Raw genomic sequence first — 24,629 nt, 5'->3', positions numbered from 1 at the left:
GCCCTTTCAAATGAGACCTATATCACCAAAATCGGTTCAGTAGTTTAGAAGGAGTACGTGTGGCGGACAGACGGACCGACGTCAAAGTGCAGCCAATAGCGATTTTTCACTTTGAGGAAAATACGCTAAAAAGTACTAGCAGGTAATACCTACTGCTAAATAACATAATAAAATTTTAGTTGAATAGAGCCCAACGCTACTTAAAATGTAGAACTGGGGAGTAATAGGTACTAAACCGGCGTATCGTCCTGTAAAGTCATATTGTTGTCAAAATCGTTCAGGATCACTTTAAGAAGTCGATTTGGTAACATTGCGAACTTTTTTCTATATTTTTACAATGAACACGCGTTGTATTAATTATGTGATAGCGGTAGTACGTCGCCGTTGCTCTGAAATCGACAACCTTTTGACCCATTGCATGTTGCCTCTTAATCTTACCGTACCACTATATAGATAATAGTTTAGTTTTATTTTCTTGATTTTTCTTAGTCGTTGGCATTACCATATGTAATAAATTGAGATACAATCAACGATATTGACGTAACAGAATGGCCATAATAATAGGGATAGTAGCTTTAAATGCCTAAATGGAAACAGATAATGAAGTAATATACACAAGGGGTTGTATTGAGAAGCGGGGCAAAGGCTGTGATGGTATTGATAATTATATTCATAACTCACTGTCCATTCAAGTCAAAGATAAAGGTTTATTCAAATAGCTATAATTATTGATCGTTGTTTAAAAGAAATTTAAAAGGTATTGTGTGAACTTATAGGTTATAACATGTGGAAGTGTAAAGGAAAAGAGACGCACAGCTCCTACACTTAAGACAATTTGCGGGAGAACTGCGTTGTTTGCTGTTGTACCTGTACCTATTCTTTTAATTTTTGTAGTATGCTTCTTTTTTTTAATATTCACACGCCTTTTGTATTGCTGTTAATATTTAGATATACGGCAGAAGTCTAGGCAGAAGTTATGTGTTTATGAATTGTGATATGTTTTTGTCTCTTCAACACGAAACAGTGTTTGCTAAACTCCTTCGAGATGTTTAAAATTAAGCACAACCGTCATTTATTTACCAATTTCGTCGGTGAAACCACACAACACATTACCTCGCTCGACGCACAAAAACTTTTCTTCCTTGATCATCTCTTTGTTAAGCATCAGTGTGCTTAGACCTCGGTTCATTTTGTTATAATAGGTAATCACTAATCAAAAACGTCAAGCTTAACGTGCAGGTTATCTGCCAAAAAACGTTATTTTGCGTTATTTAGTATCTATGGGCAAAATAACATTTTCTACAGGTAACCTGCACGTTAAGTTTAACGTTAGTAATACCTACATTACAGGACTACCTATACAGGGTGGTGACTTGCGTAACGCATCATAGGGATTTCAATGTAAAATTCATAACGTGCGATTATTGGCTCCCATATTATTTTAGAGCAAAAATGTATTAACGTTTTTTGTAGAAAAACATTTTTTACGTCAATCAACCCATTGAATAAAATAGTGTTTTTATTCAATGATCAACCGTATTAGTTTTCAATTTTTTGCATAATAAAGACGGAGAATTGGAAAAATAAAACCCGCATCTTTTTCAATAATCTGCGATGCCATGGAATTTTCTAAAACAAAAAGATATCAAGTTATATCAATTAACAGCAGTTCGAAATAGATTTTATGATCGACTTGGTTACTGTCTTGCAGTTAATGGTATCTTATTCGAACATTTATTGTAAATTGTTATATTAGAAAACCGTTTTTAGTAATTTGGTCTTTCATTATGTTGAATTCGCTGTTCTAAATATAATACTTTTTGATAGAATTTGATTTGTTTTATAGCAGACATTCCATGGCATGACGGATATTGGCGTAGTTTATGTATTATAAAATTCCATGGCATCACAGATTATTGAAAAAGATGCGGGTTTTATTTTTACAATTTTCCGTGTTTAATATGCAAAAAATTGAAAACTAATACGGTTGATTGACGTAAAAAATTTTTTTCTACAAAAAACGTTAATACATTTTTGCTCTAAAATAATATGGGGAGCCAATAATCGCATGTTATGAATTTTACATTGAAATCCCTACGATGCGTTACGCAAGTCACCACCCTGTAGGTATATATTTTTATGTATGTATTTCGGTTGGTCGTGGTGGAAGGTGTGCAATGTGCATGGTGATTTATGTCTGCTTATTATCTACAACGTTATTAAATGAATGGACATTCCATTCCAACAAAAATACCCACGCCAACTTTGAAGCTCACGTTGTTTACGCACATGCCCATTGTATTGTTTTTGTGTCATTTCAATTTCCAAACAACTATAAATCGTATTTTACTGTAATATGTGTTAAGAATCACAGCAGCCGTCAATAACAAATATTTCCATACCGAGAGTGTAGTAAAATTTTATTACTTATATCGACCTTTTTACTATTTTCATTTTATTCTATGACCACTAGGTACTTACTCAGTCACGATATTTTGTCATATTCTTGTAATAAAACAATGGAGATTTTCTTTGAACACTCACATGTAGTGTAGAATTCACATTCAGAGAGAGATTGACGCAGGGTGGCTACAAATTGTGCTATAGATTGATGTTCTTTTTGGGCTATGCTGAGAAAATAATGTTGGCTCACTACAAGTTTCCTTTGCGGCGCCATCTCCCTAAATTTCTTCGTTAGGTCTTCATATCCAATCTCTTTTACAGGGGGTTGAAAAATTAGCATGTAAAATCCTATAGCCAAATTTAGGCGTTTTTAACAGTTAACGTTTGCAACCCAAATCATAATTACCATTTTTTTAAATACGAGGGCTGTTGATTATTCAATTGATTTCATTTTATAAGAGGTTTCGCTTTAGTGGACTGTGTTGCAGATTTGATTACAAACAAATAGAGCGTTCAAAACTTTTTTTTAATAGATGCTTATTAAGCACAAAAAATAATGACTACTTACTTTGTAGTCTATTCCGATAATATTCAGTTTTCCAAATATTAGGCATTTAATATTTTTTATTTAAAATTAAACGAATGGGACAAATATCTAAGAGAGTCCATATTTTTAAAAAAGTCGTTACGACTTATCATTGAAGAGCATACTGAATAATTAGCGTGTACATATGACATATTATGGGAAAAGTAATAAAAATGTTATCTATTAAGAGAATGATTACAGAAATTAGTTTATAATAAACTATACTTCACGACGAATTGGAAATTAAAACACTCGCTTTCCACAAACTTTTAATAATCCAGTAGTGGGGGCGTAACTTTTCAGGGTTGCTTTAGCCGGCTTCAGCTTTTGAAACAGAAACAGTATGTTCCGTGCTTGCTCTGCAAAAGCTCGGTGTACGGATAGAATACGCCGCGTTTGCCGCTTTTCTGATCGTAAATGCGTGCGCCATGACCGCTCAATTAAAAAATTCGAGTGATTACTGGATTTTCAAATTGTGTTTTAGTGCGTCCTGTTAAGAATATGGGGAAAAAAAGGCGCGCATCTAAACGACGTGCTGTTGCCATCGATAAAGATCACTCCCAACTGACAAATATGGAACAAGATGATGTTTTTGAGGAAGATTTGGAAAACAAAATTGGTACGTCAGTTCTAGGAATAAAAAATAACCGCTTTGTCTCATATCTCGAGCATATTTAAATAAATAATTACTTATTTACCAATTGAACGACATTAACTAATTACAACATAAAATACGTTCGAGAATACATTTGCCTTACTAGTTAACTACGTAAGTGATTAGCTGAGAGACAAATAGGATTACTTTTTGAAAAATTATTTGATTTAGACGAAAAAGGTTCACCCACTTTCCTTTCTTAAATTTCATGTAAGAAAGTGTAATTTTGTTTACGGTCTAGGTATATGGCAAACCCGATCATACAGGGTGTAAGTAACAAGTATGAGCGATAGCAAGTGATTTTTTCACATAAATCAAAATTTTTTTTAAATTTTTCTCGAGCACCAACAGACATAGGTACAAGGTCCGTCCAGAATTACCCCAGTTACTAGAGGAAGCATTGCCGATATTTATTGAAAACCTGAAAATTGTGCGTGCATTTATAGATTAATTTAATTATTTATTTAAACAATAGTTCTCTTATTTTACGCTTCAAGACTGGGCCTAAAATCGTGCACTGCCTGGGCGTAGGTCGCGATTCATCTTTTCAAGGAATTATGCAAAGAAAATATGCACAATTAAAGAGTTATCCTGCTTTAAAGAAAACAAGAAAATTCCTATTACTTCAAGATATGCTAGAAAACCGAAATTTGCCGATTTTGTTTTTATTTTTTTCTGAATAGATACAAAAAAAACACTTTCTCATTGCCTCTTTTTGAGTTGTACAAGACACCGTTGAGAGTATTTCAATAAAACGTTTCGTTTCGAAGAAATCATCATCAATTTTATTGGCCCGTAAAAAGCACGTAGGTACATTGAGTAGCATTTTTTATTGCGAATACAACGATGTACTGAACACAAAAAAAACAAAAGTTGGAAACTGTTGTCGATTACGTGCATCGGAACTTACTATAAAATTGCATATATAATTGTGTATTGTGTTAAGGGCAGTATAGCAAGAACTAAACCGTTTTTAAATCAATGACACCATTTTTTATTGCAATTTTATCAATAGATAAATAAAAATGTTCTTTAAATAAATTAAAATGTGTACTATTCCCAATATCTTTTAATTTTTTTATGAGGTCAAAGTTATGCTAATAACTTAATATAATTATGTACCTGCATTGTTCGGGACGTTTTTTTAAATTATCCGCCTAGCTATGATGATGTCTAACAAAGAAATTCCTTAACTGTAAAATAACTGCTAGTGTAGAAGGGCGTTTTCAAAAATTCAACCGGTTTAGGTAACTGATGGGTTGTAGATTTTGCTATGCTAACAATGATTGCCATAACTCAAATTGTTTCCATGGTATTTTCTACCAACCAAAGTTAAACCGACTGAATTTTGGAAAACTCCTTGGTAAGTCCTACTTAGACATAATTCTGTATGGCTCCACAACATTGAGCAGTTCTGGAAATATTTCTGGGTCAAACTTACAATGGTAAAATCAAAATTTAAAAATATTCGCTCGCTTAAAAGATACGGGGGAAAACAAAAAATTGTTATTTTCAGAATGGTACTATATTTTTAAAAGTTACAGTAAAAAAAAGTGTTTACCACAAAAGTTTCTTTATAATGACAGTTATTCAATGATAGAACTAACAATTACGAAGATACTGTCTAAAATGGGACACTTGGTACCTCGCTCGGTACGTACCACAGCGTGCAAGTCGTAACGAATCACAAGACATTTCGGCAAAGAAATGAGGAATAATGGCAATTAGCATCAGGTGCGCTCATCTAATAAATTATAAACTTAAAGTGTAGAACAAAGCAACACAAGTATTGAAATAAGAAATGAAATTGTTTTCAAATGACGTTAAATAAAATATCAACGTCGCTGAACAGACATTTTCTCATTTCAAATGAAAGGAAATCAAATAAAAGAAACAGAAAAACCACATTTCTCTTTAAACTCGGTCGACAAATCGTGATTGCGTTTTATTAATCATATTCACAAATCTTAATGTTTAAAAACAATATTTTAAATAGGGATTATCAACTTAAATTTAAATACATATATCTCCACGAATTGCAAGCGTACAAATGTACCTAATTGCAATCGAAAAGCATGGCTGTTTTTGCACAATAGTTCATTATTTCAATCCCCAATATTAAATTTCAGCTTTCGTTTGTAATGTTCAACGCTACTTTGATACTTCTATCCGTGGTAAAAGTGTTGCACATCCTTAGCGTAAGGGCCAGCAATTTTAAGAGCCTGCAGCTTTCGAACTTCCACAAGTTTGGCTACTCCAAAGAGTAAGGGGTGTTGAGGTTGACTCCCTTATACAGGGTTACCCGACATTCGCCGCAGCATACGAAAATGCCGTTAGCTGCGTGCAAATATGAATTACAATACGGCGTACACTTATATAGTAATGCAAGTTTCGACGCAGCATCGGCCGACACGTTAGAAATTCCATGGAAAAGGAAAGTGATCATGCAGGATGAGCACGAGGAAACATAACGAAAGAAAAAAATACATCCTTCGGTTACATTAAAAAAGAAACAGCCTTCGATAACACAAAAAAAAGAACAGAGCAGTCTAAGAAAAGAAATTGCGTCGCATCACTGCCGTTATAGTACCTAAGTGTTCAAATAAGTCCCCGCCAGTAGCAATCGTGTAATGGAATCGGTTTTCAAATTCTGCAGTCACCTCGGCAGTCACAGACATGAGTTGGGTATGAGTGACACCCGCAGAACATTCACGGATGGCATCTTCCAAAGCAGCAGTATTCGGAAACGGTCCACGTGCATAAGTGGAATCCAGGTGACCCCAGTAGAAGAAATCGAGAGGGTTCATGCATGTTGAGCGTCAAAATTGTGACAGGAATTATCCAATGACTAATGACAAGCAGTGACGAATCCTAATACCATCGCTAACTCGTTGACCAATGCTGCGTCGAAACCTGCATTACTATATAAGTGTACGCCGTATTGTAATTCATATTTGCACCCAGCTAACGGCGTTTTCGTATGCTGCGGCGAATGTCGGGTAACCCTGTATATCCGGAAACAGTTTCTTGTTGAGAAGTAATAAGTATACATGATAATTAAACCACATAGTCGTCAAGATCTCCAATTTGCTCGCCTCTTCTCGCAGCAGCCTTACTAAAGGAAACGCCAAATACCTAATCTTTGATCGTCTCCAATTCCACGCAACTTTAGATTTCTTGACTTTGTGCAAGAAATTGAGATAATATTGTTGACTGAAATAAATTTGCCTGCACAGAATTATGTCCATGATGACTTGAGAAAAGATTGGGAGGATAGAAACATTTGTAGCAACGAAAGAATGCCATTATGTTATGAAGTATAAAGATACCCTGTACATTCAGCTACTGAAGTATACTATTGAAATGAAATGGTAAGAGCTTAATACCTATATCTTGGACTTATTAGGAAAAAATGTGCCTTGCCAATTTTTTAGATAGCAGATCCTACTAATTACCTATGCAATATTTGTAATCTGATTGTAATGCTATTTGTTAGGTGAGTAGTTATCAAAATATTATATGTTTACAATGTAACTAAAATTAATTAGAAAACAGATTAGGAGGTTGTAAGTCCAAGAGCATGCACTGATTTGGGTTGGTTGCACTCTTAATAAACGTAACAGTAAAGAATTTCGGATTAATTTTTTCTGTTAAGGGGTTTTGTAATTTTACTTATTCAATATTTTGTTTTATTTTTATCAATTAGCGTTTAGAGAACACAGCGTCTTTGCCAAAATTCTGGAACTATGCACAACAGATATTACATATTACAATAATGTAGGTAATTCGTGACTGCGGATTGCTCCCTAGATCCTATGATAAAGCAAAACTCCCTAATTTAAGTCGAGATTTATCTAAATCTCTAGATTATGCGAGAAGCAATTGTCTTGAAAATGGCCATATTAAGACGCCAATGGGGTAGATTCCCAACCCAAAACCTATATAGGGGTTTCTTGCAAGATGAATTTGAACATTTTCCTGGGCTGGGTGCGATGGACAGGTAACAAATTCAAAAACGTCAAATAGGTTAAAACACCAAACCTTGATCAAATAAAACAATAGAATCTGAAGTTCGTAGGCTACACCCGGAAACCTGTATTGCGATTAAATGGGAATAAAGTGCACATCCTCTTTTCACTACTTTCTCATAACATACGAATGGAATATTATAATCGTTTATTGTTTAGTAGCAGTTATCGTTATGTTTTAAATTATAACCTCTTATAACTTCAATATCATTATAAAATGCTGACACCATCAGTGCAAGTGTCATGGAATCTATAAGGACTTACCAGCTCGTCCACACGAAATTGATAGGGACGCACGAAATAATTTGCTAACTGTTTTTGCAGAGTTTATTGACTAATTCCAAAGTTTGTAAGATTATACGTAATTAAGGAATTCGTATAGATATTAATTAACAAGATAATCAATGCTGACTGATTATTATAAAGTTCTTTTAATTAATGCGACAATTCTGAAGGAAATTGTCAACTTTCCTAAATGAGGTACCTAAAAAAAATGTGGCAATTACATAAGCTAATTAAAATTAACTGAAACTTGAACTCGTGTTAGGGCTTACCTGGGATTGCTATAATATACTAGTGGAATAAATGGAATGAGTTCAAACTACCTTGGGCAGCTACATACCTACTCGTACTTGAAATGAAACATTCTTTACGGACACTAATGAAGCAGAAAGTACAACAAATTTTAATGCGAATACGGGTCGATTATTACTCGTTATTAGGTAGGTAAGTACGTGATAAATTTCAAGCAGAGATGTCCCGGGAATCAATCTGTACGTATTACTAATTTGAAATTTGTTTCGCAAACAGAATCGCATCGTTTCCATAGGTTTACAAATGTTAAAGACCTGAAAAATTCCTCGAATGCGTCAATTTTTATTTAAAATGAGGCATTATTGTACCGTAATTGCCATTTCAGAATCGTCTTTTATTTTGAAGATATGACGTATGCGTAAGCGATAATTTTTTTTATAGAAACCCTATTTTTAGGTATATGCTGAATGTAGAAAGAGCATAAAATTCTACGATATATCTTGAAAAGTATGTGATACTGTATTTCAAAATATTCGAAATAATTGTTTATAAATTCGCTCTTTTTCAGTCGAAGTCAAATATCGCATCACTTAATTACGGAAAAGGCACACAATAAAAACAGAGAAACAAGCTGATGAGATTAACTGTCATCATTTTAACGGCAATTGTTAGGTACATAGCTACTTGATTTTTTTATGAACACTTGGAACTCTTGATCGTTATTAGGCGTTTAGTTTTAAAACTTTAAAAGCAATTATCTAGAATAATTCAAAATACAGTGTCATACAATTTTAGCATATTTGATTTAGAATGTTATGCTCTTTCCAAATTCAGCATTAAAAAATAGAGTTTTTATTTAAAAAAATCATATCTAACTGAAAAACTGTACAGTAAAACAGTTTAATAAGCGTCTTAAAAAGATGTTATAGCTGTCAGTTATGATTTTGTTAGCTCCTAGTATCACTTTCGTACTAGGATCATTTCATTTCATTTTTTTTCTCTTAGTTTGGTTTTGATTTCATATGTTTTACTCATTCGAATTTACCATTACAGTTATGTAATGACGTGCAGAATAAGAATGAACAAAATACGGTAACGCCACGGTTAAGCGATTCTAGGGTTATCGCCTAAAAATTTTATCGAATCGGATGGTTAATGCCTGAACCCGATACAAATTCATGCAGTTTAATTGCATCAGGTAGGCGTAAACAACATTACTGTAAACAAAACTGGATGCAAACGAAATTCACCTTAATTAACTCGTAACTTGGTATACAAGTGCTTGCAATTTTGGACTGGATTGGTGAAGAACGTACTTTTTTATCGCTTTCAAAAGCTATTTAAGAAAATTATAAACGATTAAAAAATGTTTTAAAATTACATCGATTGCAATTCCTGAGGAAGTAAAGATCAAAACCGAAATTTAATTTCACATTTGTGCGGTTATTTGGAAACTTAAATGTCTGTAAAATTACAATGATCGTCGACTGTCTTTGATGCCCATTCGTTATTTCTGCGTTTCCCGATCGTAATTTTTTTTATTTGTTTGCCTTGGTGAGTGCAATTCACTTTAGAGATATTTATTTCTATAAGAATACCGGCTTATTTAGATGGAAAACGAAAAATTAATACTATGGTAGTGTAGTGATTGCATTGTATAAAGAGACACTCCAATAAGGAGTTTACTACAAAATTACGTTTCATCGAAGCTTATTTTTCAGTTCATTGTGAAGGATTAAACGCGAAACCTATGAAGTGTTTGCCTGGCGGTGTATAAAAATATCACTTTTCTTATTTTACTCATTTTCTTTTCAAGTAAAAAGCGACACGTGTGTTATCAGTCCTTCCAAGTTTCTTAATTTGAAAAGGGCGAGTAGACCAAAGCATAACTGCCAACCGCACCGACATCGTAAATTCTATAATAGTACGTTTAGTTTGATGGCTGTTTATCTTCTAAATATGTGATCTTTGACATCAAAGTACACGAGGTCACAAACGCTATCACTTCCAAAGTATAATAATCAAGTTTATTTGTTTTAGGAATTTTGTATAAAATTTCGAGGGGCATATGGATTCCCAATTACCATACTTTTGCGTTTCTCGAAACTGTACCTACTGCAACTTTTAAATTGGAATTTATGGTTGAAATTATTGTTATACTTTTGCACCGCATACTTGGAGTTTTAATTACTCGTACTATTAAGTATTTTCATTCCATTAATTCACATTATAATCTCGAATGAATTACTGTCTACCCAATTGGTACTACAATAATCTATTGTTTAATACATATAGATAGTGTACCTGTACCTATGACTAATATACCACAACCTAGTCCCAGTCAATTTGCCTAATGCTTTGAGAATGGAGAAATATACCCGGAAATATACTATAGTGAGTACATAATGAAAAAACTCAAATAGCAATTTTGAAAAATAAATAAATATTCACCCAAGAATATCAGTAAAATTAATTTCATATTAGGTACTTAAACCTAGGGAAAAAAAAATTATTTTAATGGTATTTGGCTGTCATACATCGTTCAGTCGGAATTTTTAAACGGATTTTTTTTTGTAATGGCTTAAAAACGAATTTGGCTGCAGTAACTAATTTTGTCGGACAAAGGCTGTTAAGTTGGAAATGGGCTTTTTGTAAATCGTTTACGATTACTTTTGTATAACTTGTTTGTTGCTTTTATGTACCTAATTTGAATAGGCGAATACCTATGTGTGGTTTGAAACTTGGACGAAGAAGTGCCGTTATCAATAAAGGCAGTATGGTCTGAAGAATATCGATGAAAGAGTATATTATGGTGGTGGTGTATGAAGAAATTTGGATGGGCTATTAACTATTTTAATTGGGGCGATAGCGTATAACACAGAAAATTACCCTCCGAAACAATGGATGAGAAGGATATAGGCTCGGATATAGGTTAAGGCACAATTTGACGGGCATATGTGATCAACATTAATCTTACGCAAAACTAGATGCTAAACAGCTATAAAGGGAAATTATATACATTTTTCGTTAAATACGTGAAATTTATGCATAATATACCCTGCAGGTCGGTTATTCATTAAACCAGTTACCACTGACAGGTATATGTGTTATCGTTTGTCACACTTGAGTAGAAATTGTATTTACGGCCGCGCACTAACCAAAAAATAAAAATCCAAAACACGAGCCGACCCATCACGCGATTTATATAAATTTACAAACCAATGCTTCCTACTATATTTATTGCATGTACTCGCATCGAAGACTTTAATTTATTAACCCAAGCAAAAACGAAACATTCTTTTGAAAAAAAAGCGCATTCGCAGAATTCATGGCCTACTTCTTCCTCGTGAAGGTCTTGTAGACTTGTACCGTGATTGTCATCTCATCTGTGCCGGGTTTCTTTTCATCAGTCATCTGCGTAAATCAATTGGCATGCATTCAAACTGTAGGGTGTGTTCGTTATGATGGGGTATTAATGTACTTACATACAATACCTTCGTTTAGCCCTATCTTACTTATACGGCGCATTTACTAAATTTAAAGTTCTGTAGATACTCTACGCTCTGGTAATAGTTCCTCATATATTTTGACAAGTGCCAGTTCAGAACGAAAAAACTTGCGTCTGAAGTCCTATACTGCATTCATTATAAAAAGGTAGTATGGGTAGGTAGACTGTTGGTTTTAACAGGATGGTGCACCCGTGCACAACGGCATAATCGTGCGTGCGATTACCTGTCGGGCAATTTCCGGGAAAATGTAAAATATGTCCGATATCTCGCAAAATTAGGGCGATGTGCGCGGGTGCACCATCCTCCAAACCAACAGTTTCCAACTTTTCTTTTTTTGTGTGCGGTACATCGTTGTATCCGTAATAAAAAAATGCTATTTAATCCAGTATGTATTTTTTACGGGGAAGGTAAAAAAATAATGTTGATGAATTCTCCGAAACGAAAAGTTATATAGAACATCTGTTAACGCTGTCTTGTATAGCTCAAAAAGTGGCAATGAGAAAGTGGTTTTTTATTTTTTTGTATTTGTTCAAAATAAAAAAATAAACAAAAACGAAATCGGCAAATTTCGGTTTTTCTCATATATCTTCGGAAGTAATCGGAATTTTCCGGTTTTCTTTAAAGCATGATAATAAGTCTTTAATTGCGCATCTTTTCTCTAATTTGACCATCGTCGTATATTCTATGGTTTCGGAGGACCCCATGATAGACGTCCTTATATTGTCCTTTTTTATATGGGATTCAAATTTTATTTAAAAGGATCTCAAAATACCGAGCCGTTTTGAAATTGCAAGTCTTGTATTGTCGGTTACATGAATTTAATTTTAGTAAACCCTTCACCCAAAGGTTTCAGAGTTTTAGATTAAAGCTTATTTAAAAGGGATGATTTTAGACGAATTTCTAATAATCTTTTTTGATAGGGAACCTCCATTTCACAAGACAGTACTTAATTTTAGACGAGACGCGTTAGAGAAAATTTTCTAAACAGGAATAGTTGTTTTCCTTGAATACGGAAGTGTGCGATTGAAATTAGATTACAAACGAATCAAAATAATAGGTTAAAATTGTTATTATTACTCACTTCGAGGGATGTTAAAAATAAAGCGCCGGCACGATACACGGAAGCGCACGATTTCCTTATTCAATTCGATAGTGTTTACAGTAAAAACAATCAAAAACGACTTTGGCGCTGCAAGCAAGGTGTCTCCCATCAATGCTACCCCTAAAATAACACATAAACACTTAACCTGCTTGTATGTGATTTCAAATATTTTTAAGTGTATATATGCTAGGTAGGAAGTGCTTGTTCTTAAGTGCTGGCAGTAGGTATTCTCTTACACTATTTATTTAAGGAGTCGCGTTTCAGTCACGAAAATCTGTGCACCTCCCATAAAAGACGGTATAAATAATGTTAAAGCTATATAGAGGTTCCCAAGAAAAGAAAAATTGGCATATAATTTCAATTTTTTGTAGTAAATATGAAATCTTCGTTTTAAATTATTTGTTTGTTTTACGCTTGCATCTTCCTCGACCCTCGTAACGAACTAGATTACAAAAAGGAAAAGTACATCGCTAACAATCCCTTATACGAGGTACAACCTTGTACAGACGTGGTCACTTGCAACCGATGCAAGCGCGTTTTCCCCGCACAGAATCAGTAAACTCGAGAAGGAAGTTACTAATCCGAAAAATATTTTTTTCACTACTAGCGTCTGATGACATGATTATTAACCTTTTTTCCACTTGTAAAGTAGGCTTTCTCGGCATTTGTTCAAAGTGGTTAATAATTTTTTATTATTAACTAGTAGTCAATATTGAGAACTGTCACGCTGTCACTTTTAGAAAACACAACCTGAAATTTCGCTCAATGAACGTTTAGACAAGTTCTCTAAAACGAATAATTGCCACCATTCGCAATTTCCAGAGAAATTACATACCTAAAATTATCACATTTTGAAAAAATTCGAACGAAATTACTCTTTGAATAATCTCAATGATAGAACAAAATACGGCCTGTTTGACTTGTACTTCCACGTACTTGATTGACATGTTAAATTAAGAAACAAAAAATTCTGTCCAACCGTTAACTCTCTTATCAATATAATATGTTAATTTAGAGGATTTCAAGTGCTAGTAGTGAAAAAAATAGTATATATACCACGGTAGAGAAGTCTATTACTTCGCACCTTACACCCCTCGGCGCAAGCGCCTCGAGATGTAATCTTGGTGCTCAGGCAATAATAGTGGACTTCTCTACCTTGATATATAATGTACTATTGTCGTTCTGGCCTCGGAGCTGTGCTACACCGTATATAAGAACGAAAAAGTTTCAACTGGAGAACTAGTAGCTCAGATGGAAATGAGTATATTTACATCTGTGCTAGTAGTAGTACAGACGGACAGACAGACGAACAAAGTGCGTACAATAGCGTTGATTTTCCTTTTCAAAAAAATGAGCTAAAAATAAATTATTATATTGACTTACGACAAGATCAATAGGATCTATTTGCGTCATACCGTTAGAAAAAAATACATACTACAATAAACAGAAGATATGAACAGTTGCTTCACCTTTAGGTAACCGATGGTGCTTTCGCTTTGACTCGTAAAACTGTAAAAGTGTCAAACAATGAAATTGAGCACCTCCACACTTTGTAATAATCTTCATTAATAATCGTTTTACAATATGAATATAGGCGCGGCAGACGTGCTGTACGTGGCTGATAACTAACATTAACGGCGTTTGAGCCCATTGCTAAATGTTACACGAAAGTTTTTGCACTTGTTCTGGAAGTCGAAGTGCAAGAAACCCGTACGTAGACCGAAACTATATTACCAACATAGTCATTAACCTTTATACCGGGTATAGGGAATTAACATGGGAAAACCGTTTTTCGCAGATTGTTGCTCCCCAAATTAACTTAGAGAGTTCATAATGCCACCATTGGAAAGAAGATTTTTTTCCGCGTTTTATGATATGCAAATTATTAACGTCTAGTTGCACGTTTAAATATTATTTTGCGAAATTAGGTAGTCAAAATGTGTACTTGGTTTAAAAAATCACGGTAGTCATGAAAACAAGGTACGATAACTGTCAATAATTTTGTCATGGCTACATGATTTTCTGAGTTCATTTTATTTTGCGAATTTTTGATACAATAATGAGAAAATACAAATAAAACTTAACTAATTCGCTTTTAGTTAGATGAGAAAAAAATCTTCTTTCCAGTGGTGCCATTATGAACCCTCTAAGTTAATTTGGGGAGCAACAAGCTGCGAAAAACTGTTTTCCCATGTTAATTCCCTATATGTTCGGTTGGAAAATATTCACCCGGTATAAGAGATTTTTGAAACCAAACGATGCTTTCTGCCTACACGCTGGCATGATTAGACTTTAAGTACAATTTCGGTTTTATTCGGCGACCAGCAACCTTATTTTTAAACACTTACGCCTACCACGCTAAATTGCCAATAAGCATTAAATTTGCCAAATTACATGTATATAAATAATGTCAACGATGTCAAAAATGATACGTGTACTGACAAATTAAAAACCAAAGAGTAAGATAAGAACGTCGAGAAAAACAAGGTCCTCTTTCTCTCCAACCCCATAAATAATTGTAACATTTTTTTTGTAGTGTTGTACTAAATCCAAAGGAGGGGCCTCAACAACAATGTTATACCTACTTTATTTGTTGTAGAATTGGGTTCTCTATATCTTGTGGCGCACACAACCTCTGGTACCAACGTATATTGTTGTTAATATGTCTCGCCACTATCATTAAGAAGTAAGTGCACGACCTTCTTGTATCAAAAGTTGAACGCAGTCATATCGAGGAAGTATTATAGGTACTAATATGAAATTAAAAAATTAGAAGTGGTCATATGGAAATTCGGACACGTTAATCAGTAATTAATCAGATTCCTCATTCATTGGTTACATCAAATAATTTTATTTCTGTGAACGTCTCTCTAAATCACTTAGTATCTTCAGTTTTTATGGTGGTAAAGAAACCAATTAAGTTTTTAACCGAACCGTATATGTATTAAGGCAAAAAAGACTTCGATATAAATTAGTAGCGGCTGTTTCTTTAAAGATGTGTTGAAAGAGTCGATTGTTTAGACGATTTGTCACGTCATCAATGGCGGCAATCTCATAACGAAGGCCTTCTGTTTTAAGTACATATCAAAACAGTCCACATGGGCGTGCTTGAAATATTGTTTTTTTATTGTTTTTTTTTGCAGAAAGTGGACATAGAAGACCGAAGCCCGGTCAATGTCAAAAGGGTATTTGCGGTAAAGAAGCGGCTTGTTTGTCTCATTCCAACAACACATATTCTTGCATTTGTCCGCACGACAAGTCACCACCTACGAAAGACTGGAGATGCACTCGTATTACAGGTAGCTATTGTTTTTTTGTTACATTCCATTACATCCAAACATTGAAATCCTCTAGCTACAATTGCGTGTTCTATACATATTTTTTCAATTTTTAGTAGGTATTTACACACTTTCCTTCAATTTCAATGGAAGAATTAACCAAAAACCACTTTAATTCAAAATTCTTATATCCTTTCTTTCAGTTCCACCCACACCCCACCCAATCAAGAATATACGATTATCATCAGATGCAAATTCTACAATATCTAAAAGTAAAAACGCTACTAGTCGCGTTAATAATCGCATCACCAGCACCTCGGTAAGTTTCAGAAAGGTTTTAAGTCGTGCTATCACCGATAATAATGTTGTACTACTTACTAGTGATATTCAATGCTAGGCATTTAACCAAAAAGAGAGCGGGGCGAAGTGTTTCAATAAATTTATAAATTAATTTAGATCACTAAAATCGAATACTTTTCAGGCGCACTCAAAAGAACCGTTAGCCAACGCACCTGGAACGTTTCCGAGTACAATAGTAATTTCAGTTTTGGTCGGAGTCATTGTGATAGTTATGATCGCCATTATTTTTACTGTTATCTCATGGAGGCGAAGGAAACAAGGATGCTTATGCTATAACAAAAATCCATGCACGGTACGTATTTGGGGTTCATTTTAATGACCCACATTCCCTCACATCAAAATCCGGCAAATTTTCGAACATTTTGGATAGAGGGAGACGTTCACAACCCCTAACATTAACATTTTCATAATGGGCAAATTGACACATCGCTGGAAAGGCTCCGGTTCTGTTCTACATAATTATTGGCACATGCCCACATCTTCCCAATTGTATCTAGAAAGAGCGAATTTGTATTTCTAAGGAAACCGAACAATAACATAAAAAAAACTGAACTTTCCATATTCTGAGATGAACACCTTTCCAACGACGTGGTACCCGCTCTATTATACACAATCTAAAATTTGAAGAGTTCCACCCATGCACCAAAAGCTGAAAAGAACAGCGAGTGAGTTTTATTGTAAGCAATGTCATTAAATTTATAATTGAAGTATTCGAACGTTTTTCGAGGTGTTTCATTTCCGATGCCTCACCCTACGTATCCGTGGATATCCGCTCGAAACTGTCTTAGACTTGGGCGAGTCTTTCATGTTACCGTAAAATCTAAATTTCCACGGAACCAAACGTATTCACATAGGTTGCACATTTTTTGGACGTTTAATTATTTTAATTATTTTTAAATAAAGTTTCACTCTTCCTACTAAAAACCTGGTGAATATCTAATTACGTTATTGTTAAAATTGCAACTAGTAAAAATCGACACATTCATTTTTTTCGAAAAAAATTTCCCTAATGTTTTTTTTTCCAATTTAACGCCAAAGAATACAGGGTTTTATTATATTTAGTTTTTATGCTTTTTAGAAATCACTGCGGGTGTTAATAATGGCGCTGTTTGTTACTGAATACTGTAACATATCGGCGCCGTTATGAGGCATGCCATCGGAAAAGATTCCCCGCCCAGGTGATTGTTAACGTCATAATATTATTATGGAACAGCAGAATTCTATTCTAATCAACAACCGATCAGCAATAAAAACTGAACCGTGATCTTCGCCAAGACAATTTCAGTTACACTAACGGAACGCGGTATTAAAACGTTGTTTGTAATTTTATTGTCACTTGTGTTGCGAAATAAATTGCACCACATATTGCTGCAAGAGAGGTAACACGAATTTTTGATGCACTCATATTAATTATCAAACCTTGGCTTTCGAAAAATTTAAACCGTTGCGAATTACTTAACATTGATAATTCCGTGAATGAGATTGGACAGACAGTATCGAGTCATAACTATATATTGCTTTTTAGCCAGTGTCATCTCCAATCGTGCTAAAACGAAGCTTTCTTGTACCAGAAAGATATGCTCCCAATCCACAGTATTCTGCTTGTTCCAGTAGTTCAGTGCCAATAATACAAAGGGAATCGCTCAAATTTTTAAACGAATTAGGCGAAGGATGCTTTGGAAAAGTATTTAAAGGTAAGATACTTCATTTTTTTGCATAGTTATCAAATTACCGGACTTTTTTTAATGAAAAATCGTATGGAAAACCGATTTCACGATTTATACTATGCGTTTCCATGACGTTTAGTCCTATCTGAACAGTCGCATCAATTGTTGAGTGACAGTAAATCGCGTATGTCAATGATATTGAATTATGACGGGTTATTAAGGAACACTATACAACAAAATTTCATATATTTGTTGTGTAAACTTCCTAAGCCTGAAAGATACCCACACAACTTACCCTTACTAGCTCAATCCCACACAAACTCTTAAAAACACAAATCTCAGGGCCCGTAAAATGAGTCCGACCACCCCTTTTCTTCGTCCGGACAAGGGGTAGCAACCTCGCCAGGTCGGTGGCTAATACCTCCCTTAAATTCCAATATGAAACTTTACCCCCAGATTTAATAAACTTGAAACAAAGTAAGAGACGCCGACAATTACCTCTCTTTGACTCTAATAAACAAAACCTGGATTGCAATGACTGGTTTAATTTCAGACAAAAAATTGCGTAAATTTCTGTTTTACAAATTGTTACAAATTTTAAACAGATAAATGACACACACAAAAAAAAACAAATTACTCAAACATTACAAACAAAAACATGACAAAACAAACCACTAACTACTACTTACTTTAAAATTAGTCCGAGTAACGTACTCTGATACAAAGAGGTATCCGTACACACAACAACGCACAACCAAACACTCAAACACCGACGTCTTCTCTCTTCGGGTACCCACAATTATTTTCAAAACTTCCGTGTTTCCGCAAAATAAAAAAAAACAGGACAGCGACAAACTTCTTAAACTTTTCAAAAATTCTTCTTAAACGGCAGACAAAAATTCTAACTAAACCTGGATCCACTACGCAAGAAACTTCCACAAAATTCAAAAAATCACGTAACCGAAGAAGCGCCGGTTGGCTTTGTAACGACTAAAAAGCCCCGCTCTCTTCAAAAATTTTCTATTTAAGCCAAAAGCCCTTCTCCTTTCTTCAACATCCCGTCCGCCAATCACGCGAAGCGTCGATTTTTCAACTTCTTGCTAAACGGCACGTACGCCCGGCAATTCTGCGAAGAACCTTATCTCTACTTCGCGCTATACCTCGTTAACGGCAAATAAAATTTAAAAAGAAATTTACATCGAAAAAAATTCTAGGAATAAAATAAAAACAGAACACTTCTAAGAAATTGAACCAAAACTATAACATGAAATTTACGCAATCCTGTGTCTCAAATTATTAATAACCCCCCCGGTTAATTAATTGAACTAAACAAAATTGTCACATCCAGACGCTCTATAATTTCTTTCAAGTTACAACTAAAACAAAATAACACAACATTTTTCCCCCTTTAAATTGAACACAAAAACACAAAATTACAATCCTCCCCTGACTACAAATAAAAAAAAACTTTGGAATTACCGGGTTTTTATGGGCAATTTAACCAACCGACCCTAACACGCGAGCCGCCCTGTCCAGATTCAAAAAGGCGCCGCCCCCCACCTCCGGCCTGAGATCCCTATCGTCCCTAACTAAAACTTTAAACCCAAACTCAAAATCTAACACCATTCTAGCAAACGCCAAACATTTACGAAGCTAAGCTTCTACTAACGATTACTCAACCCCTTCCTCTGAGTCATCATCATAACGAAAAAGCATGTCTACATGAAATTTACCCCTTATTTTCTCAGAATCCCTTACTCTTAACTCATAACTATCTCCAAAACGTCTGTTAATCACATAGGGCCCCTCATACGGTAACAATAACTTGGCACTAATCTGCTTTGGGCCATCAGCCACCCTCAACTTCTTTAAATGCTTCTTCTTTCCCTTCATCCCATTTAAATTTTACCCCTTTATGTAATAACCCGACTAACGGTAATGAAATTTCTGAATACCTTGGTACAAATTTCCTATAATAATTTAACATCCCCAGAAACCCTCGTAATTTCCTAACATTTGTTGGTCGTGGAAAATTATTAATTTCATCCAACCGGCTATTTTCTACTTCCATCCCAATTTTATTTATTTCAAAGCCTAAAAATTTATCCCTGTCTTTTATAAATTCGCATTTCTCTATGTGTAATTTCATTCCATTCCTGTTCAATTCCCGCAATATTACTTGAATGTGATTAAAATGATCCTCTAACGTGTCACTAAAAATGATTATGTCATCAACATAATGTAGGCAAAATTTATCGAATTTATCGAGAATGCACTGCATTGCTCTAACTAATGCTGCGCACGAGCTGGCTAGTCCAAATGGAACTACCTTAAATTGATACGTGACACCATCGACACTGAACCCTGTAAATTTTCTAGAATTTCTTTCTAAAGGAATTAGCCAAAACGAATTTTGTAAGTCTAATTTCGTAAAGATTTTATTCCCCCCAATTTTCCCTAATAAAGACTCTATTTTCTGGGGCGATTCTAACTGAGGTGTTGTCCGTCGGTTAAGTTCGCGCGCGTCTAAACATAAACGAAGCGAGCCGTTCTTCTTCTTCACGATGACAAGCGGGTTGATAATGTTAGTTGTGGCCTTCTCAATTATTCCGTCTTCGGTCATTTTCGTTAACACGGTTCTTACTTCATTTCGATAATGGAAAGGCACCGAATACGTTTGGATTTTCCCCATTTTCCTATCATCCACTTGCAACGTGTGTTCGTAACCTCTCGCCATTCTCACTTCGTCATTGATAAGTTCACGATTTTCCTTCAGTATTCCTGTTACCTTTTCCGACCACTCTTCTGGGCAATTTAATTTTGACATTTTCCAATACTCCTCATTCCCCCATTTCTGACAAACGCTAATTTCCATTTCGTTATCCGGGTCTTTCTTGATCTTTTCGTCTTCTATTTTCACTTCTAATTTTCCTATTCTTACATTTCCTTTTCCTATATCCACAATTCCATCATACATTTTTAAAATGTCAATCCCGATAATTAAATCCGCCTGCATCCCCGCTAAAACCAATAATTCTTCCTGCAGCCGTTCACCTCCTACTTCAATCCCTAAAATAAATTTTCTTTTGACGTTGGCGAAATTTTTCTTATTTGCCGTTATTAATTTTAATCCTTTAATGGGTACGGTAAAACTCTCCACTCTTCCTAAATTTTCTTTAATGAAATCTTCTGAAATTAAAGAAACTTCCGCCCCCGTGTCAATCAATGCCTTGGCCCTTTTTCCTTCCACCAGCACCCCTATTGTTGGTAAATTGGTAATGAAGTTGTCCGATTTGTCTTCCGCACTATTGTCGTCAATTTGAATAAATTCTTTCGGGTGCGAGTACACGTATCCGACAATAGCGCGGCCTCTTAAAAATCTGTCGGTGGTGGATGGACTTCGGCTCTAACCACTTCTATTTTGTTTTCCTCTCCGGTGTCCCGCGTCGGTTTTAAAATCTGGTTAATACGTCTCCTGTCCTGTTCTGCATTTCCCTCCCCTCGTCTCTCTTCTCGGGCTCCGCTTGCATAATCCGGTCTTCTCTCCTGCTCCCTCTGGTCCTTCTGATATTCCCTTTCGAATTTCTGTTCATAATTAAACTCGCGGTTAAAATCCCCTCTATTGTTGTTATTCCTATTAAAATTCCCATTATTCGCATTCCTGTTATAATTTCCATTGTTGTTATAATTGTTGTAATTTCGGTTCAAATTCTCCATCCGGTTACCCCTTTCTTGATACGCTCCGTATGGTCTGTTTCCTCTCCACTGGTTTCCGTATCCTTGTTTTTCATACTGCCGTCCTTGCTCCCTGATCTTATAATCGTAGGCGGCGTCCTTCTCCTCGTCAGCCGTGTCGTAACGTTTGAGCATCCTTAAAAATTCTTCGTACGTGGTGATGTCGTCCTTCGTGACCTTCTGGGAAATCTCCTCTTCATAATGTTTTGCCAGCCGCCTTACCAGCACTGATTCCTGTATCCCATTTTCTAGGTGTTTAAATTGTGAATAATTTTCCATCAGGTACTTCACACGGCTACCCCTATTTCGGTTATACTTTCCCATGTTTAATTGGTCCCGTGTTTTATTTTGCTCCCAATCGCCCCAGTATTGGCTTATAAAATTTTCCTTGAATGACTCGAAGTTGGCAATCTTCTCGTCCACCGTGTCATACCAAATCTGCGCGTCTTCCTTTAGAACACTTCTTATCAAGCTGATTTCGTCCACGTTCGTGAATAGTTTCCCAAAAATTCGCCTGTTGTTTAGGATCGTCGCCTCTAAAATTTTTAGAAACGTCATAGGGTGGACTTTTCCCTTACCCGTGAACTGTTCCAGACGATCTAGGTCCCCTTTAAAATTGTTGGCGTACTGTATTCCTCCCTGTCTCGGCTTATTCTCCAATTCCTTCCGTAGTTCTTTTAATTCTTCCTCACTCGTACTTTTATTTTTGTTGCAGACTTCTTGCATATGACAAAATCCCTTTTCAACTTTTTCAAACTCCTGCTGCGTGTAGCTGACCTCCATCCTAATCTGGTTCTCTACCTCCATCACTCGCTTGTTCACCCCTTCGTGATGTTGGTGCAGCACGCTGATGTTCTCGGCCATATCCGTCCTTAATTCTCTAATCTCCCTCGTATTTCCATCGGTCTTCTTTTCTACCTCTCTGACGCTCTCCTGCATGTCTTGCCTAATCTCGTTCATGATTCTCACCACGTCCTGTCTTAATTCCGCTGTCGTTTTATTCTGGTTCTCTATCTTCTTATTTATCTCTTTTATCTGACCGCTCAATTTGTCCCCCAGTTGGTTATTCATTTGCTTATTCTCTGTCCTCATCTCACTCATCATCGTTATCATTTGAGCAAAGAACCCTTCCTGCATTGTCGTTAATCCCATTGTAGAGACCTCTCCTTTTCCTTCCGGCACGTCGACTGACCCCGGTATTATTTCTGCGCTGACGTCCGTCGGTACATCAATTCCACTCTCGGGCTTCGAATCCATAATCTTCTCTTGTTAATAATTTACGCTGTTATAATTATACAAAAATATAACAAATAACCGTCTCTACGCTCGCTGTCACTTTTATTTCTTTTCCAAATCTTATAAAAAATTTCGTTTAACTTCCCTGTCTCTACTCAACTACCCTTCGCAATAAAGTTACTACCTAACCCTTTCTTAACCTGTCACAACCAAAAACCTCTTCAAATAATTGCGTTAAAAAAAATCCTTTAAACTTATCGTGTCGGATACCAAATAAAATCTTACCCGTCGCACAATAAATCCTGCCTACAATGAACTTTAAACTTTCAATAAAAAACGACCTACTTCCGCGTTTCCCTGATGCCTCACGCTATTGGGCGCCAATTAATTTGTTGTGTAAACTTCCTAAGCCTGAAAGATACCCACACAACTTACCCTTACTAGCTCAATCCCACACAAACTCTTAAAAACACAAATCTCAGGGCCCGTAAAATGAGTCCGACCACCCCTTTTCTTCGTCCGGACAAGGGGTAGCAACCTCGCCAGGTCGGTGGCTAATACCTCCCTTAAATTCCAATATGAAACTTCACCCCCAGATTTAATAAACTTGAAACAAAGTAAGAGACGCCGACAATTACCTCTCTTTGACTCTAATAAACAAAACCTGGATTGCAATGACTGGTTTAATTTCAGACAAAAAAATTGCGTAAATTTCTGTTTTACAAATTGTTACAATTTTAAACAGATAAATGACACACCAAAAAAAAACACAAATTACTCAAACATTACAAACAAAACAAGACAAAACAAACCACTAACTACTACTTACTTTTAAAATTAGTCCGAATAACGTACTCCGATAAAAAGAGGTATCCGTACACAATCACGCAAACCAAACACTCAAACACCGACGTCTTCTCTCTTCGGGTACCCACAAATTCAAAACTTCCGTGTTTCCGCAAAATAAAAAAAAAAACAGGACGACGACAAACTTCTTAAACTTCTCAAAAATTCTTCTTAAACGGCAGACAAAAATTCTAACTAAACCTGGATCCACTACGCAAGAAACTTCCACAAAATTCAAAAATAACGTAACCGAAGAAGCGCCGGTTGGCTTTGTAACGACCAAAAAGCCCCGCTCTCTTCAAAAATTTTCTATTTAAGCCAAAAGCCCTTCTCCTTTCTTCCACACCCCGTCCGCCAATCACGCGAAGCGTCGATTTTTCAACTTCTTGCCAAACGGCACGTACGCCCGGCAATTCTGCGAAGACAACCTTATCTCTACTTCGCGCTCTACCTCGTTAACGGCAAAATAAAATTTAAAAAGAAATTTACATCGAAAAAAATTCTAGGAATAAAATAAAAACAGAACACTTCTAAGAAATTGAACCAAAACTATAACATGAAATTTACGCAATCCTGTGTCTCAAATTATTAATAACCCCCCCGGTTAATTAATTGAACTAAACAAAATTGTCACATCCAGACGCTCTATAATTTCTTTCAAGTTACAACTAAAACAAAATAACACAACAA

At 35.5% G+C, this 24,629-nt stretch overlaps 2 protein-coding genes across 3 annotated transcripts in view; both read left to right on the top strand.

Annotated features, from left to right (window-relative positions):
• The window catches only part of LOC116170089, a 29,792-nt gene that overhangs the window by 4,394 nt on the left and 769 nt on the right, over nt 1-24,629 (top strand). The gene's annotated exons all lie outside the window — the stretch shown is intronic.
• On the top strand, nt 3,240-18,345 carry LOC116170091 (muscle, skeletal receptor tyrosine protein kinase-like). 2 transcript variants are annotated; one of them, XR_004145153.1, is made up of 6 exons: nt 3,240-3,608; nt 15,961-16,116; nt 16,299-16,414; nt 16,577-16,747; nt 17,534-17,834; nt 17,981-18,345. XR_004145153.1 is itself a non-coding variant. In XM_031486283.1 (5 exons), the coding sequence occupies exons 1-5, from the start codon at nt 3,491-3,493 to the stop codon at nt 18,173-18,175; spliced, it is 756 nt and encodes a 251-aa protein (XP_031342143.1). In that variant the 5' UTR covers nt 3,243-3,490; the 3' UTR covers nt 18,176-18,336. The 2 variants fall into 2 exon arrangements, 1 of the variants encoding a protein (XP_031342143.1); XM_031486283.1 differs by lacking the exon at nt 17,534-17,834 and having other exon boundaries at nt 3,243-3,608; nt 17,981-18,336.

This window comes from Photinus pyralis, unplaced genomic scaffold (genome assembly GCF_008802855.1).
Source record: "Photinus pyralis isolate 1611_PpyrPB1 unplaced genomic scaffold, Ppyr1.3 Ppyr1.4_LG5, whole genome shotgun sequence".
Lineage (NCBI taxonomy): Eukaryota > Metazoa > Arthropoda > Insecta > Coleoptera > Lampyridae > Photinus > Photinus pyralis.
Note: the sequence above shows the minus strand (reverse complement) of the source record. Positions and strands in the feature narration are given on the sequence as shown.

Coding starts and splice junctions, on each gene's coding strand:
- LOC116170091 (XM_031486283.1), top strand. CDS start 3,491: ATGGGGAAAAAAAGGCGCGCATCTAAACGACGTGCTGTTGCCATCGAT. Junction 16,117..16,298: donor GAGATGCACTCGTATTACAG/GTAGCTATTGTT, acceptor CCTTTCTTTCAG/TTCCACCCACACCCCACCCA. Junction 16,748..17,980: donor ATAACAAAAATCCATGCACG/GTACGTATTTGG, acceptor ATTGCTTTTTAG/CCAGTGTCATCTCCAATCGT.